Source organism: Heloderma suspectum, chromosome 4 (genome assembly GCF_057233095.1).
Source record: "Heloderma suspectum isolate Gila_16-S chromosome 4, 16-S_ref, whole genome shotgun sequence".
In the NCBI taxonomy this organism is placed as follows: Eukaryota; Metazoa; Chordata; class Lepidosauria; order Squamata; family Helodermatidae; genus Heloderma; species Heloderma suspectum.
The window spans coordinates 253,125,944-253,141,820 of NC_139461.1; the positions used below are offsets into that span (position 1 = coordinate 253,125,944).

A 15,877-nucleotide genomic window follows, 5' to 3' on the forward strand; every position below is an offset into this window, starting at 1 on the left:
TGGCGGTGCGGGGGCAGCCGGTCTTCCAACCAGCTACCGCCGCCACCATTTCCAGTAAAAAAAAAACGTGATAGGCTACGTAAAGATTTACGTAGCCTATGACGGCTAGATTTTTAAAAAAATACCATGATAAGCTACGTAAATGTTTACGTAGCCTATCACGGCTGAGTAAAAAAACAACCGCACATACGCAAATGGCGGTGCCCATGGGCGCCGCCATTTGCGTTCCTTATTTTGACACATCTAGTCTACGTAAACATTTACGTAGACTACGGCGAAAATAAGGGGAACGCAAATAGCATTGCGACTACCATGGGCACCGCCATTTGCGTATGCGTGGTTGTTCGTTTGTTTTTTTACTCGGCCATGATAGGCTACGTAAACATTTACGTAGCCTATCACGGCTGACTGCAGGGACACAAACAGCGGTGGCTACGGCCACCGCCATTTGCAGACCCGGCCGGCCAGGATTTACGGCGGGAGGGATGGGGCGCCTCCCCCCTGGCCAGAATTTCAGGGGGGGAGGGACAGGGCGCCTCCCCCCCCAGCCAGAATTTTGGGGGGAGGGACGGGGCACCTCCCCCCCACCTCGAATCACATTTTGTCAAAAGGTAAGTGACTTTCGTACATCCCTACTTCTGTTCCACCCCATGGCCATTAGCCTGTGAGGTGCCACAAGGTTCCATTCTGTCCCCCATGCTTTTAACATTTACATGAAACCGCTGGGGAAAGTCCTCAGGAGGTTTCGGCTGAAGTGTCATCAGTATGCAGATGATATGCAGCTCTACCTCTCGTTTCCATCTACACATCCCAGGGAGGCTATTGAACTTATGAACTGGATGGAGGTTTACAACTGGTCTTAGATGGGATTGCACTCCCACTAAAAGACCAAGTATGTAATCTGGGAGCCCTTCTGGAGTCTGCACTAACTGGGGAAGTGCAGGTAGCTGCGGTGCCCAGGAGCGCATCTTACCAGCTCAGGCTGGTACACCAGATGCAGCCCTATCTGGAGAAGATGGACCATACCTCAGTTATCCATGCACTAGTGACATCCAGGCTGGACTACTGTAATGTGCTGTACAGGGGACTGCCTTTGAAGACAGTTCAGAAATTTCAGCAGGCACAGAATGGAACCACCCAAGTGTTCATAGTTTTAATTTTTTTTATATTTTATTTTTCTTTTCTAGAGAAGAGCTGGCCTAGCAATCTACTAGACGTAATCCATTTGGGTCATGGAAAGTCAACATGGAGGCCTCCGAGAATAAATCACCTTGGACTAGGATCCCTTGCATTTGATCAAAAGCCTGAACATTTGATTAAGTTGCTGCTGTCTTAGACAGCTTTCAACCATGATGGAGCACTATGTTTTCTGGACCAATTACACATTCTCTAATGTCTCTAAAGATGGTAGTGGTGAAAATTCACATTCTGATAAATGTTACAAAAACAATATCTAAACCTAGGACAAGCTTGCTTTAAACCTCTCAAGTTCTACACATATAGAACTTTTAGAAACCACACTTTCTTGAAACTTAAGACATATTTATACTGCAAATGTAAACCAGTTTCAGACCTGTTTAAGTGTCATGGCTCCTAACTAATTAAACCTGGGAAATGTCGCTCTCTGAAGGGAAAGGGACTTTTATTAGAGAACTATCAGCAGTCCTACAAAACTATTAATTCCCAAAATTCTTTGGGGAAGGCCTTAACTGGCTTCAAACAGGTTTAGATTTGTAAATATAGATGTGCTTGAAGACATTTTGATGTTCTTCCCCACCTCTCCAAATCATACATCTTGTTTTTTTATTGCCCAATCTAGGTTGCACTGTATGACCTAGGAGACTTCTTTCTTGTAGAGGAAATCCTGCTGCTTACATGTATCATTGCTAATGCAGTGTTGGTCACTCATTTCAACATGTACTGTTGCAACTTCAGTACCATTCACGTTGGCACCAATCAGTAAACTTTCCAGAAAGTTCACTGAATGGCAATAACCACACTTTTCATTCCTAATTTCCTTAAATTTGTGGCATAGACCACTTGCAGTACTGCACAAAGTTCTAGCAGAATCTAGTCATTCTTGTTTGGTTCTGTAGGAATTCTGAGATGCTTCTGCAGCTTTCTTTCAAGGGAATTCAATCATGAACTCTCTTCTTCAATGTTACTCCAGTGAGCAGCTCTCAGGTACTCATTGTCTTGGTAGGACATGATCTTTTAATTTTTCAGTGCACATTCCGAGGAATGGATATCACTTACCCAAAATGACAGCATTAAGGTTTCCAAGAACAAAGACAACATTAATTTGGCTCTGCTATATCTATTTTCTTGTCTTTGAGTAACAGAAAAAACAGAGATAACAGACTCCAGATGCAAATGACACCATTGTTTGCTAACCTTTAATGAGCTTCCACCGTGCATTAAAAACTTGGCGGTTCAGGCAGGCATTCGGGGTGGGTTAGGGTATGTTTTATTATGTTTTTAATGTAGAATTTTATTGTTTTAACTGTTTTGTTGTACATCGCCCAGAGTGGCTGGGTGACAAGCCAGATGGGCGATTAATAAATTAAATAAATAAATAAATAAAACCTTCCTTAGAGCTATGTCTTCCAAATTTGGTAGACATAACACTAAACAAGATATGTCATTAGCCTGAGCATGTAAGACAATGAATAAAAACAATCCTTTTTAACGTATAACCAATTGAACATAGGCACTTAACCTGGTGATGTGTCAGCTGAACCTATAGGAAACCATAGTACAGGCAGTATCCACTGCTGCTGCTCCACTCACGCAGTTGACATAGTGCTAGCATAAGCAACCTCTAGTGCAGTGTCAATAGTGTATGCTGGCACGATGTGTATTGGCTTGTGCTAGAGTCCACTTATGGCAATGGCTTAAGCACAGTGGCAGCATTGGATACTGCCCTATGTTTCCAGATGTGCCATCCACATTGCCTAATAAATATTCACACTGAATATTTACACAAACCTGAGCTAGCAAAAATAGGGGGAGATGATTCTAGCTAATCCGATCAGGGTACATTTGCCATATCCTCGGGGTTTTTCCTCTTCTTAACGTTGTCGTTCAGTCATTAAGTCATGTCCGACTCTTCGTGACCCCATGGACCATAGAACGCCAGGCCTTCCTGTCCTCCGCTCTCTCCCGGAGTGTGCTCAAATTCATCTCATCCTCTGCCGTCCCCTTCATCCATCTCATCCTCTGTCGTCCCCTTCTCCTTTTGCCTTCAATCTTTCCCAGTATCAGGGTATTTTCCAGTGACTTTTCTCTTCGCATTAGGTGGCCAAAATATTTGAGCTTCAGCTTCAGTATCTGTCCTTCCAATGAGCACTCAGGGTTGATTTCCTTTAGGATGGACTGATTGGACCTCCTTGCAGTCCAGGGGACTCGTAAGAGTCTTCTCTAGCACCACAGTTCGAAGGCATCAATTCTTCGGCGCTCAGCCTTCCTTATAGTCCAGCTCTCACAGCCATACGTTGCTACTGGGAAATCTATAGCTTTAATTATACGAATCTCTTCTTAATCTCATCTGCTTCTGTTAGGTCCCTGCCTTCTTTGTCCTTTGCCGTCTTTGCAGAAAACGTTCCCTTGAGAGCTCCGATTTTCTTGAAAAGATCTCTAGTCTTTCCCATTCTGTTGTTTTCCTCAATTTCTTTGCATTGTTCATTTAAGAAGGCCTTCTTGTCTCTCCTTGCTATTCTCTGGAAATCTGCATTCAGTTGGATATATCTTCCCCTTTCTCCCTTGCTTTTCGCTTCCCTTCTTTCCTCAGCTACTTGTAAAGCCTCATCAGACAGCCACTTTGCTTTCTTGCATTTCTTTTTCTTTGGGATGGATTTAGTTGCTGCCTCCTGAACTATGTTACAGACCTCCGTCCATAGTTCCTCAGGCACTCTGTCTATCAGGTCTAATCCCTTAGATCTATTCCACACCTCCACTGTATATTCAGAAGGGATATGATTTAGGTCATACCTAAATGGTTTAGTGGTTTTCCTTATGTTCTTCAATTTAAGCCAATATTTTGCAAGAAGCAGTTCATGATCTAAGCCACAGTCAGCTCCAGGTCTTGTTTTTACTGACTGTATAGAGCTTCTCCATCTTTGGCTGCAAAGGACATAATCAATTTGTCCATCTGGTGATGTCCATGTGTAGAGTCACCTCTTGTGCTTTTGGAAAAGTGTGTTTGCTATGATCAGTGTGTTCTCTTGGCAAAACTCTATTAGCCTTTGTCCTGCTTCATTTTGTACACCAAGGCCATGCTTGCCTGTTATCCCGGTGATTTCTTGACTTCCTACTTTAGCATTCCAATCCCCTATGATGAAGAGGATATATTTTTTTGGTGTTAGTTCTAGAAGGTGTTGTAGGTCTTCATAGAATCGATCCACCTCAGCTTCTTCGGCCTCAGTGGTTGGGGCACAGACCTGAATTACTGTGATGTTGAATGGTTTGCCTTGGATTCGTACTGAGATCATTCTGTCGTTTTTGAGATTGTACCCCAGTACTGCTTTTCCCACCCTTTTGTTGACTGTGAGTGCTACTCCATTTCTTCTAAGGGATTCTTGCCCACAGTAGTAGATATGATGGTCACCTGAATTAAATTTGCCCACGCCTGTCCATTTTAGTTTGCTAATTCCCAAGATGTCGATGGTCAATCTTGCAATCTCATGTTTGACCACCTCCAGCTTACCTTGATTCATTGATCTTACATTCCAGGTTCCTAAACAATATTGTTCTTTACAGCATCGGACTTTCTTTTCACCACCAGACACATCCACAGCTGAGTGTCCTTTCAGCTTTGGCCCAGCCACTTCACTCTTTCTGGCGCTACTTGGAAATTCCCTCTGCTCTTCCGCAGTAGTATATTGGACACCTTCCGACCTGAGGGGCTCATCTTCCGGCGTCATATCTTTTAGCCTTGTGGTATATTCCATAGGGTTTTCTTGGCAAGAATACTGGCGTGGGTTGCCATTTCCTTCTCCAGTGGACCACATTTTGTCAGAACTCTCCACCATGACCTGTCTGTCTTGGGTGGCCTTGCACGGCATAGCTTATGGCTTCACTGAGTTACGCAAGCCCCTTCGCCACAACATAATCACTGTTAAATACTAGAACTTATACTCCCCATGATTTTCAGCTCCCTGCTGAAAGAAATGCACACAGTGTGCTAGGGCCAAAATAGACATGATATTAAATGTGTTTTGGGACAGTATCCAATGGTAGTCCTATGTGAACTAGGCCCATTAACTTCAATGAGTCTACTCTGTGTAGGGGTACCATTGGACATTGCCCTTTGCATTTAACATGCACTTTAAAAACAATTCAAATAGCTACCAATAGGAGGGTTCATAATTATCAGGATCGCAAGAGGTGGAATTTAACCCTATTTTTACCTGCTACAGTCCTGATGAAAATAATTCCTCCGAAGCTGCTGCTATTTGCGTTGGGAGGTAGGAGCTTCCCTCCCAATGCAAATAGGTTCAGAGAAGTAATTTTTGTCAGGACTGAAGCAGGGAAGAAAGGGTTAAGTTCCCCTCCTCTGGCTGCTGGGATCCCAATCATTATCAGCTGTTTCACCACCACCACCTGTTTGCATTTTAAAAGATATCCACTTTAAATGTTAAGAACCATTTAATATGTCAAGTTTGGCCTGAAGTTCTGTGCTTGGAGCAGCATGGTCAGGTCTCTGGCACTGAGCTAGAAATTACTTTTCAGGCATATCTCATGCCCTTGTGCTTTGATTGCTGATCTCTACAATTTGCTTCTGTTCTGGTACAAGAGGTGTGAAGGTTCAGTCCAAGTTGTGTGTTCATAAATCATGTGCCTTTTTGTTCCTGAATCCTGCATAAAGATAGCACATAAATACATATGCTGTGTATTTAAAGCGTTACTTAAATTTGATTAATTTTATTACTTTGATTTTTGCTGACTGGGCCCATTAGAAAAAAAGTTGAGCAAAGCCCAATCCTATCCATGATTATTCAGAAGCAAGTTCCATATTCAATAGGACTTACTCCCAAGTAAGTATGCATAGGATTTTAGCTGTAGTGATATTGTTTAGCTGTTTGTAAAGAGAAAAAAAATTGAGGGTAGCCCACAAAATGAAGAAATTACTATAGAATCTCGCTTAGCACACTGGACTCACATTCCAGTGTGATGCTACCTATGTTTACAGTCCAGCATAAAAATTAAGAAAAATATGTTTCTATAGAATTAAAGAAACAGATGTTGCATCTGTGCACAATATACTGCTGTTATCTTTTGCACAATGTTATGAATTAATGTTTCTCATGATGAGTCGCTGCTTGTATCAAGAGATAAATAATATATTTTGCATGCCAGAATGTATGAATGTAGCTTACCTGGCTATAGGTACCTTTGTCTTAATTGACAATAATTACTTCTGTAATATATGCATCTTCTAAATGCTGGAGGTAGGTTCTGAATCTGATATAGTTATACTATCAACCCCTGTGTCACCAAAAGCCTGTGTGATAGCCAAGATGCTTTCTGGTCAGGGATGTCTGAATGATTTGGTTTGTATATCTGAATCTAGTATTTATTGTGAGTGATGTGTTGCCTTAAATTTGGAATGCAGAATGTGTATTTTTTATAAGCACAGCCATTAGGAGTTAATATTTTAAGTGCAATGCTACGCTGATCGTAGTTCTTTGCCATGGTACTTGCACTCAGAGCCTGAATAATATAATAAATTATGTTGATGTCTGCTAATTACTCAGCAGGTATGTACTGTGGATGGATGGAACATTGCACCATTGCATGATTCATGGCTTACCAAGGTCCTTGTAGCTTCTGTGCCCATATCAGTACAACTACATTCTAGTATGCACACACAGACACACACGTCCCATTTTGGCTTAACTGAACAGTAGCTCCCAAGGTGAGTAGTAGAATAATGACCATAGCTCACACAGAAAGCATGGCACCATCCTGGGTTCTTGATTTCCTTCTTCCACCTTAGCTCTTCTTAGTGCAGGAGTAGAGAATCCTCCTTGTCAGGCAAGGCAGTAATTATCTCCCAATAGTTCATTTCAGTCTGATTGTCTAGCACAGGAATAGGCAATGTGGTGCCCACAGGCACCAGTGCACCCCTGGACACCTTTCTGGCACCTGCCAAGTGCCCTAGCCCTTCCACTTTTCTTTTAATTAACACATTTCCTTACCAGCAGCTGGGCCTGCTGTAAAATAGGTTTTGTTGGTGCCAAAAACAGCTGGTTCAGGAGTTATTTAGTGTGTTGGGGCTCAGACCCCATCTCTGCCTTATACTCAGTCTTTTGTTGTTGTTGTTCAGTCATTAAGTCATGTTCGACTCTTCGTGACCCCATGGACCATAGCACGCCAGGCCTTCCTGTCCTCCACTCTCTTCCAGAGTGTGCTGAAGTTCATATTCATTGCATCAGTGATGCTATCTAGCCATCTCATCCTCTGCCGTCCCCTTCTCCTTTTGCCTTCAGTCTTTCCCAGCATCAGGGTCTTTTCCAGAGAGTTTTCTCTTCGCATTAGGTGGCCAAAATATTTGAGCTTCAGCTTCAGTATCTGTCCTTCCAATGAGCACTCAGGGTTGATTTCCTTTAGGATTGACTGATTTGACCTCCTTGCAGTCCAGGGGAATCGTAAGAGTCTTCTCCAGCACCACAGTTCGAAGGCAGCAAAGCTTCAGCACTCAGCCTTCCTTATAGTCCAGCTCTCACAGCCATACGTTGCTACTGGGAAAACCATAGCTTTGATTATACGAACCTTTGTCGGCAAAGTGATGTCTCTGCTTCTGACTATGCTGTCTAGGTTTGCCATAGCTTTCCTCCCAAGGAGCAAGCATCTTTTAATTTCATGGCTACAGTCACCATCTGCGGTGATCTCAGAGCCCAAGAAAATAAATTTGTCACTGCTTCCATTTCTTCCCCTTCTATATGCCAGGAAGTGATGGGGCCAGATGCCATGATCTTAGTTTTTTTAATGTTGAGTTTCAAACCAGCTTTTGCACTCTCCTCTTTCACCCTCAACAAGAGGCTCGCTCTTTAGATCCTCTTTGCTTTCTGCCATTAGGGTGGTATCATCTGCGTATCTGAGGTTGTTGATAATTCTCCCAGCAATCTTAATTCCGAACTGTGATTCATCCAACCCGGCGTTTCTCATGATGTACTCTGCATATAAGTTAAATAAGAAGGGCGACAATATACAGCCTTGTCGTACTCCTTTCCCAATTTTGAACCAATCAGTTGTTCCATGCCTGGTTCTTACTGTTGCTTCTTGACCCTCATACAGGTTTCTCAGGAGACAGGTAAGGTGGTCTGGTACTCCCATCTCTTTCAGAATTTGCCAGAGTTTGTTGTGATCCACACAATCACAGGCTTTAGCATAGTCAATGAAGCAGAAATAGACGTTTTTCTGGAATTCTCTTGCTTTCTCCATGATACAGCGAATGTTGGTGATTTGATCTCTACTTCCTCTGCCTCTTTGAAACCCAGCTTGTACTTCTGATAGTTCTCGGTTCACATACTGCTGAAGCCTAGCTTGTAGAATTTTGAGCATAACCTTGCTGGCATGTGAAATGAGCGCAATTGTACGGTAGTTTGAACACTCTTTGGCGTTGCCCTTCTTTGGAATTGGAATGTAAACTGACCTTTTCCAGTCTTGTGGCCATTGCTGAGTGTTCCAAATGTGTTGGCATATTGAATGCAGCACTTTAACAGCATCATCTTTCAGGATTTTAAATAGCTCAGCTGGAATACTGTCATCTCTGCTAGCTTTGTTGTTAGTAATGCTTCCTAAAGCCCACTTGACTTCACTCCCTAGGATGTCCAGCTCAAGTTCAGTGACCGCACTATTATGGCTATCAGGAGCATTAAGATCTTTCCTGTATAGTTCTTCTATGTATTCTTTCCACCTCTTCTTAATCTCATCTGCTTCTGTTAGGTCCCTGCCTTCTTTGTCCTTTATCATGCCCGTCTTTGCAGAAAACATTCCCTTGAGATCTCTGATTTTCTTGAAAAGATCTCTAGTCTTTCCCATTCTGTTGTTTTCCTCGATTTCTTTGCATTGTTCATTTAAGAAGGCCTTCTTGTCTCTCCTTGCTATTCTCTGGAAATCTGCATTCAGTTAGATATATCTTCCCCTTTCTCCCTTGCTTTTCGCTACCCTTCTTTCCTCAGCTACTTGTAAAGCCTCATCAGACAGCCACTTTGCTTTCTTGCATTTCTTTTCTTTGGGATGGATTTCGTTGCTGCCTCCTGAACAATGTTACGGACCTCTGTACATAGTTCCTCAGGCACTCTGTCTATCAGGTCTAATCCCTTAAATCTATTCCTCACCTCCACTGTATATTCATAAGGGATATGATTTAGGTCATACCTGAATGGTTTAGTTGTTTTCCCTACTTTCTTCAATTTAAGCTGAAATTTTGCAAGAAGCAGCTCATGATCTGAGCCACAGTCAGCTCCAGGTCTTGTTTTTACTGACTGTATGGAGCTTCTCCATCTTTGGCTGTAAAGTACATAATCTGATTTTGATACTGACCATCTGGTGATGTCCATGTGAAGAGTCGCCTCTTGTGCTGTTGGAAAAGAGTGTTTGCTACGATCAGTGTGTTCTCTTGGCAAAACTCTATTAGCCTTTGTCCTGCTTCATTTTTTACACCAAGGCCATGCTTGCCTGTTATCCCAGTTATTTCTTGTCTTCCTACTTTAGCATTCCAATCCCCTATGATGAAGAAGATATATATATATTTTTGGTGTTAGTTCTAGAAGGTGTTGTAGGTCTTCATAGAACCGATCAACCTCAGCTTCTTCGGCATCAGTGGTTGGGGCATAGACTTGAATTACTGTGATGTTGAATGGTTTGCCTTAGATTCGTACTGAGATCATTCTATCGTTTTTGAGATTGTACCCCAGTACTGCTTTTCCCACCCTTTTGTTGACTGTGAGTGCTACTCCATTTCTTCTAAGGGATTCTTGCCCACAGTAGTAGATATGATGGTCACCTGAATTAAATTTGCCCATGCTTGTCCATTTTAGTTCGCTGATTCCCAAGATGTCGATGTTCAATCTTGCCATCTCATGTTTGACCACCTCCAGCTTACCTTGATTCATTGATCTTACATTCCAGGTTCCTAAACAATATTGCTCTTTACAGCATCGGACTTTCTTTTCACCACCAGACACATCCACAGCTGAGTGTCCTTTCAGCTTTGGCCTAGCCACTTCACTCTTTCTGGTGCTACTTGGAAATATCCTCTGCTCTTCCCCGGTAGTATATTGGACACCTTCCGACCTGAGGGGCTCATCTTCTGGCCCGGCCTGTGGGGCTCATCTTCTGGCATCATATCTTTTAGCTTTGTGATACGTTCCATGGGGTTTTCTTGGCAAGAATACTGGAGTGGGTTGCCATTTCCTTCTCTAGTGGACCACATTTTGTCAGAACTCTCTGCCATGTCCTGTCCGTCTTGGGTGGCCCTACACAGCATAGCTTATGGCTTCACTGAAGCCATAAGCCAGTTACGCAAGCCCCTTCACCACAACAAGGCAGTGATCCATAAAGGGGACTCAGTCTTTTAGTCAGGCTAAAAGGTGTGTCCTTTGCCACACCTCCCATGGCAGACATTTTGTGGTAGTTCCCACAACAATTTCTCAAATGGACAAATGTGCCCACAGTAAAAAAGAAAAAAAAGTTACCTACCCCTGGTCCAGCTCCTCTCAGGTCACTTCTAAAGCAGGCCCACTCATTTGTATCAGAGCAGTGTGCTTTGATTCATTGAGAGTGCTTTGAACACCCTTTCACAGCAGCTTCAGTAGCACATAACAATTCATACTGTTGTAATTCTTGTGAGAGTTAAATGCAGCTTGGCTTACCGATATGCCTTCTGCTTCAGCTGTTTTAATGCCACACCAACAAGTGCAGTCCAGATGTGGGACTATAACAAATATTCCATTCCATCTTCTGACAAATCACCATTGGCTATGAAGGTACATGAAGCAATCACGCAAGACATTGCCACTGAAATGAATATAACTGTGTGTGAGAGTTAGATAGTGACATCTCATGAAGTCAGAGACCATTCTGCTCTGTGGCAGTGTCTTCAGTTCCATAACATTATGCTTTGCTGCTTAGAATCATAGAGTCATAGAATCATAGAATAGTAGGGTTGGAAGGGGCCTACAAGGCCATCGAGTCCAACCCCCTGCTCAATGCAGGAATCCAAGTCAGAGCATCCCTGACAGATGGCTGTCCAGCCTCATCTTGAATGCCTCCAGTGTGGGAGAGCCCACCACCTCCCTAGGTAATTGGTTCCATTGTCATAGTGCTCTAACAGTCAGGAAGTTTCTCCTGATGTTCAGCTGGAATCTGGCTTCCTGGAACTTGAGCCCATTATTCCGTGTCCTGCACTCTGGGATGATTGAAAAGAGATCCTGGCCTTCCTTTCTGTGACAACCTTTCAAGTACTTGAAGAGCACTATCATATCTCCCCTCAGTCTTCTCAAGGCTAAACATGCCCAGTTCTTTCAGTCTCTTCTCATAGGGCTTTGTTTCTATGATCATCTTTGTTGCCCTCCTCTGAACCCTCTCCAGTTTGTCTGCATCCTTCTTAAAATGTGGTGCCCAGAACTGGACACAGTACTCCAGATAAGGCCTAACCAGTGCTGAGTAGAGGGGAACTAGTACTTCCCGGGATTTGGAAGCTCTGCTTCTATTAATGCAGCCCAAAAGAGCATTTGCCTTTCTTGCAAAGCATTTGCCTTTCTTACAGCCACATCGCATGGTTGGCTCATATTCAGCTTGTGATCTACAACAATTCCAAGATCCCTCTTGCTTGTAGTGTTGTTGAGCCACGTATCCCCCATCTTATAACTGTGCATTTGGTTTCTTTTTCCTAGGTGCAGAACTTGGCATTTATCCCTATTAAATGTCATTCTGTTGTTTTCTGCCCAGCACTCCAGTCTATCAAGATCACTTTGAATTTTGTTTCTGTCTTCCAGAGTATTAGCTATCCTGCCCAATTTTGTGTCATCTGCAGATTTGATCAGCATTCCCTGCACCTCCTCCTCCAAGTCATTAATAAAAATGTTGAAGAGCACTGGGCCCAGGACTGAGCCCTGAAGTACCCCACTCGTTACCTCTCCCCAGTTTGAGAAGGTCCCACTGATAAGCACTCTTTGGGTCCGATTCTGTAGCCAAATGTGGATCCGCCGGATCACTGTTTCATCTAGCCCACTTTGAGCTAGTTTGCTCATTGGGATATCATGGGACACTTTGTCGAAAGCTTTGCTGAAGTCGAGGTATATGATGTCCACAGCATTCCCACAGTCCACAGGGGAGGTGACCTGATCAAAAAATAAGATCATATTCTTCTGGCAGGATTTGTTCTTGACAAATCCATGTTGGCTTCAAGTAAAAACATATTTGGTGTGCTTGCTGATAGCACACCAAATATGTTTAAAGTTTACTAGCTCCCAAAAAGAGCATGAGGAAAGCAGAGATAAGACTTTGGGGTAGGGATGTATGAAAATCACTTACCTTTTCAAAGGGTGACATTCGTGGGGGGGGGGAGGTGCTCCGTCCCTCCCCCCTCAGTTCTGGCCGGCCGGCTGGCTCAGTTCCGCAGGGATTCTGTGGAGCCGGCGGCTGGCTCCGCCAGTGGCCGGACATCCGGCCGCTGGCTAGCAGGGACACAAATGGTAGCAGCCATAGCCGCTGCCGTTTGTGCCCCTGCATTCAGCCGTGATAGGCTACGTAAATGTTTACGTAGCCTATCACGGCTGATTTAAAAGAAGGAAAAAAAACGCGCGTATGCAAATGGCGGCTTGCGTTCCTTATTTTGGCACGTCTTAGTCTACGTAAACATTTACGTAGACTAAGACGGCGAAAATAAGGGGAACGCAAATAGCGTAGCATCTACGCTATTTGTGTTCCCCTTATTTTCGCCGTCTTAGTCTACATAAATGTTTACGTAGACTAAGACATGCCAAAATAAGGAATGCAAATGGCGGCGCCAATGGGCGCCGCCATTTGCGCACGCGCGTTTTTTCTTTTTCTTTTAAATCAGCCGTGATAGGCTACGTAAACATTTACGTAGCCTATCACGGTGTTTTTTAAAAATCTAGCCGTGATAGGCTACGTAAATCTTTACATAGCCTATCACGTTTTTTTGGTTTTTTGGTTTTTTAACTGGAAATGGCGATGGTGGCAGCCAGTTGGAAGACCAGCCGCCGCAGCCGCAGCCGCTGAACCGCCGCCACCGCCAGGAAGATCCTCCCAAGGTAAGTCCCATCCCGGGGGGCGGGGGGGCAGACCATTCCGCCACCGATTTCGGGGGGCCGAATGCACTGGCATTCGGCCTCCCTGAGATTCGTGGCAGAGTTCTCTGACATCCCTACTTTGGGGCAGTGTATCGGGGAGCAACAAGAAAGCACCTAAGGACAACGAAGAGGGGTGGAAAACAATCGGAAATGGTCTAAACTTGGTGAGCAGACATTAATTTCACAGTTGCTTTGCTCATATTGGTCTAGCATCTGAATGTGTCTGTCTCTTCTGCTTATTATCCAGAACATTATAGGTGGCAATAATGTTTTCAAATGCAATATGGCTGAAGTATTATTTTGCATTGATCCATAATTGCACTGTTTTATATTTTAGTAACTAGCACATCCATTTTGTCTTGTGATGTTTTTGTTAGTAAGAGCATGTTTTGTTTGTTAATTACTTCCCCGGTGAAATATGTCAGGCTCAGCTCATACCCTGAAAAGGGGTTATGCATGAGTGCATGTGTAAAAAATTCTGAAAATGCTAGGCTCAGGTGAAAATTTGTAAACTGCACATTCAAAATAATTATGTATTTGAAAGAAAATTTTACACTGAATAGAATGTTGATTTCCACGTTGAACAGTACAATGTTTATTTGCAATCTTATCTCCCTAGGATTTGCACAAATGCTTACAATTATTTGAGTATAATAAAGCATTCAATTAATGTACGTTTGTTTCCCTCCTAATGTATATTTGTTACTTTCCTGTTTTTTACCAGACTGAACCTTACATAGGTTGTGCTGTTTTATTGCACAACACATTTACAAAAGGAATTAAATCACATTCCCTGGCCATACTCAGTCCAAATGAAGAACTTTATCTCAAATAATCACACTGGTGTGGCTACTCCAGATGGATCCAGCCTTCTTCTCTCTTCTCTGTGCTGGCATCTTGTCTTCAAGCTCTTGCTTCTGCTCTCCCAATGGTGCTACTGTTCATTTTAGGAAATTTGTACTCTGCCTTTCAGCCCACAAGAGGGCCTCCAAGGCAGCTTCGAGATTGAAACACAGCATTACAATAATATGAGATAAAAACAGATACAACACATTAAACAACAAAATCAGCAAGAGAGGGGAATAAAACAAATTAGTCAGTTTAAACGTACATTGCTGTTTCCGATTGTTCACTTGCTTGCTCACATACTGCATCAGTCCTGGTTAATTATTTTATCTCAGTTTTCAACTGAGCCTTGGCTCCTCAATTAGCTCACAAAAATTCAGCTGAACAGTTAAAAAGGAATGCATCCAGCTGTCAAGGTTCCACTTATGACCTGGACCCCCTGAGCAACTCCTTAAGGATCTCTTGCCTCCTTTAGGGTGCAATCCTATGCATGTTTAGACAGAGAAAAGGCCTACAACTCCCAGCATGCCCCAGTCAGCCATGTTGGCTGGGGCATGCTGGGAGTTGTAGGCCTTTTCTCTGTCTAAACATGCATAGGCTTGCACCCTAAGAGTCCCACCTTCCTTCTTTTCAACTTCCCCTTCCCAGTAACGTGTTTAGGCTATAGATGTGGGGTGACTGACGCTCTAGACACAGGGTTTAACCACAATAGTTTACTAGTAGATTTAAAGCAAACAAATTACAACTAAAGGTATTTACACAATAGAGCTAAATAATACCAAAGGCATTAAAAGAAAATAAACATTGCAAAATGCAAGTTCCTTTGCCCTAGCTGTCCTTTGCTTTTTCTAGGCTGCTTCTTCTTGCTCACTCTTCAGACTCTGCTCTCACTTCAGGCTCTGGCTGTCTCACTCTTGCTGCAGCTGGGTCCTTCTGACTCTTACTGGTTCTCTCTCTCTCTCTCTCTCTCTTTATATACCCTCCTCCCCCAAAACGAAAAGTAATTTCAAATTGGAAGAAATTAAACTTAAGTGGAGAATTGAAAGTGAAACTTAACCAGAGAAATGAAACTACTCTTAGAGTTACACCACCACCACCTCTAGAAAACTCCAGGCCTCTAAGCCTGAATGTTTTTCCCTTTGTCTCTGTAGGCCTCAACCCTCAGGACAATCCTGAGATCCTTCCTTCCCAACCTCATAATTGGGCTTCATTGCTGACATTCACAACTGGTGTCACCCTCTGACACCTGACCTGAAGCTACAATGGTCTTACTGTAGGTGCTGGTCACCTGGCACCACAGATCCCTACAGTAAAAGTCTTGTCTTGGCTTCTTAAAGGCTGCACACCACTTAGGAGAGCCATGGGGCCTGTTGATGAGGGACAGCAAACCAGTGTTGTACACCCAGTATATTACGTTAGAGTAGTTGATTATGGTAAAATTCGTATGAACCAGCTGAGCTAGCCAGCTCATCATTTGTTGACTTGCTTTCAGAGCAACAGCCACTCAAACAAGCTCTGGGAAAATTTCTGTTCATTTCCAGTAAAGAATTGGCATAAAACATGGAAAACAAACCATTTCAATGTCACCTTGGAGTGAAATTATTTATCTTTCATTTCACATAACGGCTGGCCAGATTACATGTTGGAAGTTAAGGGATGAGTTAATCATTTATTGTTAACCCTCCAGTTGCCTAATCTGAAAACTA

General features: G+C 43.2%; 1 protein-coding gene across 2 annotated transcripts in view; it reads left to right on the forward strand.

The window, feature by feature from the left end:
- The window catches only part of PFKFB2 (6-phosphofructo-2-kinase/fructose-2,6-biphosphatase 2), a 63,763-nt gene that overhangs the window by 47,754 nt on the left and 132 nt on the right, over positions 1–15,877 (forward strand). The window contains exon 15 of one of the 2 annotated variants that reach the window (XR_014790660.1): positions 1,188–6,035. Coding sequence is in view for 1 of the 2 variants with exons in the window: in XM_084853376.1 (XP_084709502.1) it covers positions 1,188–1,214 (27 nt within the window). In the remaining variant the exon portion in view is untranslated. Of the gene's footprint in view, positions 1–1,187; positions 7,446–15,877 lie in introns of those variants that run through there. The other variant, XM_084853376.1, reaches the window with a different exon arrangement.